The sequence below is a fragment of the Lactuca serriola genome, chromosome 6 (assembly GCF_051521515.1).
Source record: "Lactuca serriola cultivar US96UC23 chromosome 6, Lser_US96UC23_V15, whole genome shotgun sequence".
NCBI lineage: Eukaryota > Viridiplantae > Streptophyta > Magnoliopsida > Asterales > Asteraceae > Lactuca > Lactuca serriola.
In genome coordinates, this window is record NC_136413.1 from 53,957,501 (window position 1) to 53,961,389 (window position 3,889).

Consider the following 3,889-nt stretch of genomic DNA (forward strand, 5'->3'; position numbering starts at 1 on the left):
AAGGTTTAAATTTTAAAAACTTTCAAACTAGTTTTGATAAACATATCAACAAAACAATTTTTCTATAAACAATTGCTTATGAGAATGATATTCTTTTTGGAGATACTTAAGGAAAAGGGAAACAGTGATCATTTAGTATAGTATTTGCCGGCGGTGGAGAATAACGTAAGAAGATTCCGATGATGAAAGAATCGTCGTCATATTCCCTGAATTTAAGCCGCCGGAAACGTGTCCGTTAAATATGCAAACCCGCAAAAGTAGGAGGGGTAAGAGTGAAAATTATATAATATATTTACAGGTGTACCCCTGAAATTTCGCCACATGCTGCGTTTAAGTCTTCTGACACAGTTTACATACCTTACTCCACAATCCAACCAACTGGAAGTGGAATATACCACCTTCGTCTTTTGCTATCTATACGTAACATGACGTCACCCTTGTACATTTACTACTGCATTATTTACAAGTAAATTTGCATGCATGTAACCCTTCATTTGATAATTTTGTATATATCGATATATAATCGAATCACTAAAGAATTACTTATACGGATGTGAAAGATTAAAACATGCTGATTGGTTTTAAATTTAATTATTATAAATTTTTTTTAGCACACACTACTATTCAAAATATTTCCACGTGCACGTAAGCTTTTAAAACTTTTTTTTTTTTTTTTTAAGTTTATCAAAGTATTTGAAAGTGATCCTATAGATTTAAGATAAATCCATGCTTATTGGTTATTATCAATTGAATTATGACCCCAAATGCATAACATAGTTGGTTTGAGTATTTATTGTATATTGTAGAAAAAAGTCAATGGTTAGAGTTTAAATAACAACATTATGTGGGTTGTAATTATATCAACCACATAAACGAGCCATTGTATACTTGATCTTCCTTTCACATGATATGTTTGAGGTGGGGTTGATATGGACCGATTCAAATTAAACGTACTGGAATAATAACATTTTTACAGAAAATTAAATAAGAAGTTTATTTTGAACTTTATGTGATCGATCGATGGAAATGATTATAGATTTTGGATAATCTATTTTAAACTCGTAAGACATCAATAATTGTTGTAACATGATTGAAATCAATTAATAACGAATTGAAAGCAACAAAAGTTTAAAGTGATGTAGTTGTGTTATTAAAGACGTGATTGAAGTGTTTTAACATCATCATGAGTAGACTAGTTGATAACCATACATTTAAATCGATTTAAATAACATATGTACACAATTCAAATGAATTTACATGAAGTTTAGTCACATCATCAAATTAATTCCCTAACCTAAAAATAAAACCACGAAAATACAAGTCACTCACTAACTAATCTACCCTAGGAGATAAACTAATTACAAGATCCTAACAACCATTAAAGATTTTGATCAACAATCAATGTTAAATGAGCAATTAAATCGAGCCATGATCTTTGCTGATTAATAGTCCAACAAAGAGTCCAACTCCGAAAGCGCAGATGGGGCTGGCTGATCATCTGGATGATCATACGGGCCCATGATATCATGCATGGATGAAGAAGATATTTCTGTAGTTATTTCATTGCTAATCCCAGTATCCTGTGATGTCACACTAATTTTACTTGATTGGTTGGTGTTAGTCGTAACATATGGCTCCACTTTGCACTGTCTGACACCTGGCTCCTCCTCCCCTTCTAGCCCACTAGACCGACCCATGTAACGGGTCGACCCAGATGATAAATAAGGGAAATTTGTACTAAAACTATTAGCACATGTAAAGTTACTTTGGTGATCACTAATGAATGGATTTATTTGGTAGGAGTTGGTGTCAAAGTTGTAATTATAAGGGGAAACAATGAAGTTTTTGTAATCTTGATCTTTTTGAAGTAATTGAGGTTGGACATGAGAGAAATAGGATGGGTAGTTATCATTATCAACCAAACCCTTGAATTTTTGAGCATTTGCATTTTCTTTGTGGTTGTTGGTCATGTTATTTGTATCCGAGTGATTGTAACTTGAACCCGGGTTCAAATATGGAGCCGGAGTATCCATCAATGGTGGCATATCCAATAACTCATCCACAAAAGAATTAATCCCATGATTATCATTATTTGGATTATTCCTTCTAATTTCTGTACTCTTTTGAACAATACGACATACTACCCATTCATCCTGAAATCCATAAATCAACAAAAATAACAATCATGATTAATATATATTGATTATATTCGTATCTTTTTAAGAAATATATATGAAATGAAATTAAAAAATTAAGAATAAAAAAAAGGTGACGGGTGCATAGGGATTTGAACCTTGGATGCTCTAGACATGTTGTAATAAGAGAAGTCGCCTTCGAGTCTAAATTCATGCATGACCCAATTGGTTTTCTCCCCTTTTGGAGCTCTTCCTTTGTAAAAAACAAGTGTTTTCTTCATCCCCACCAACTTTCCGGTGGATTTTCCTTTTTTATTATGTATCTCTTTATCTTTTCCGGTGGCCTTCCAGTAGCCGGAATCTGTTGCTCGGTTTGTTCTCATCCCCGTCGGATACTTTCTGTCTCTTTGACAAAAGAAGAACCATTCCTTCTCCCCCATCTTTGCTCTCCCTGCAGAATATTTTTACAGTTATTCAAGCAAGAAAGCTTAAATTCACAATCAAGAAAAGAGACGAAAAGAGGGATCTAGCTATAGCTATACTTTTTAACGTCATCATAGTGCACGAATCCCTAATTGGAAAGTTTATCGCTTTTTATCAGCAGCTAATTATGATATACCTTCTTAACAATTATGGTAGAATTTTGAGAAATGATGACGCAATTTCAATTTTTGTTTAGAATAAATAAAAAATTGACGAAATTGTCTGAATCATTCGGGTTACTGTTTACAAATTTACGAAAACGACGATCGATCTCTTCATGAGATGATCAATTGGTGCAATTTCGTAAAATTGATTGTTTTTAGATAAGAAGATATTAATTGTGGATAATTAGAGAAATTCAATTGAAAGATGGCGACTGATCGGAAGAACTTACGAGGTAAATCCCAGGGTTCACACTTGTTCAGATCAACTTCTCCGATGGCGCTAGCGGAGAAGTTTCTGTTGACGACTTTTGGTGTAAGATAATGAGTTATTATCTCCTCATCCGTCGGATGAAATCTGAATCCCGGAGGTAAACCGATCAACGCTTCATCTCCTTCGTTCGCCACCATCGTTCCTTCTGCCATAGCTACAGCTACAATTAATTAATCACTGGTACGTTTCACAGGATCAGCTAGCTGAATGTTAAATACAACTACTGATCTATCAACACTAAACCTAATTTCGAAAACAAATAGTTGAAGAAGATGATGAATTGAGGCTTTAATATGGTTTCTTCTTCAGGAAACAGGTAAAAGCTAGGGGAAGAACAGCAAACAGCGGTTTAGAAAGAGGAAAATGAAGACAAGTAATGAATTTAAATAGAATAGATGCGTAGACAGCAAGCAACTTCTCCGGGAATACTCTTTCTCTTGGCTTTTTGTCAAACTTTTGGACTTTTTTTAGAAAGTGGCATTTCGAAGTATATTCCATCATGTATGTATAATGTATCCCGTGAACGAGTACAAGTTTTAAGTAAATTACATAAATGGTCCCTATGGAATACTGAAAGAAGCAACTTTAGTCCAAGTTTATTTTCAATATAATTATATTGGTGGTTCATATGGTTTCTTTTTCTTGTATGTTTGGTCCCTGAATCGTTAAAATCTAACCCTTGGGATGTTAAAGTTTAATAAATGACAATTTTACACTTTTTTTCTTTTTATATTTTCCTCATCTATTATTATATTAGATTTTATGTTTAACATGGGCACATAAAAAATGGTGAATGGAAAATAGAAATGAGGACTCAATTGCAAACCCTGTGTTAA

General features: G+C 33.5%; 1 protein-coding gene across 1 annotated transcript; it reads right to left on the reverse strand.

Moving 5' to 3' along the window:
• Nucleotides 1-1,193: 1,193 nt before the first annotated feature.
• On the reverse strand, nt 1,194-3,496 carry LOC145058546 (NAC domain-containing protein 87-like). The gene is made up of 3 exons (XM_079006441.1): nt 3,013-3,496; nt 2,294-2,586; nt 1,194-2,153 (listed from the first exon to the last, which is right to left on the reverse strand). The coding sequence occupies exons 1-3, from the start codon at nt 3,203-3,205 to the stop codon at nt 1,443-1,445; spliced, it is 1,197 nt and encodes a 398-aa protein (XP_078862567.1). The 5' UTR covers nt 3,206-3,496; the 3' UTR covers nt 1,194-1,442.
• Between the last annotated feature and the right edge of the window lie 393 nt (nt 3,497-3,889).

Excerpts from the sequence above, each read along its gene's own strand:
- LOC145058546 (XM_079006441.1), bottom strand. The coding sequence starts at position 3,205 with ATGGCAGAAGGAACGATGGTGGCGAACGAAGGAGATGAAGCGTTGATC. Across the intron at positions 2,587-3,012 it reads TGAACCCTGGGATTTACCTC|GGAGAGCAAAGATGGGGGAG; the intron begins GTAAGTTCTTCC and ends AATATTCTGCAG. Across the intron at positions 2,154-2,293 it reads ACATGTCTAGAGCATCCAAG|GATGAATGGGTAGTATGTCG; the intron begins GTTCAAATCCCT and ends TATGGATTTCAG.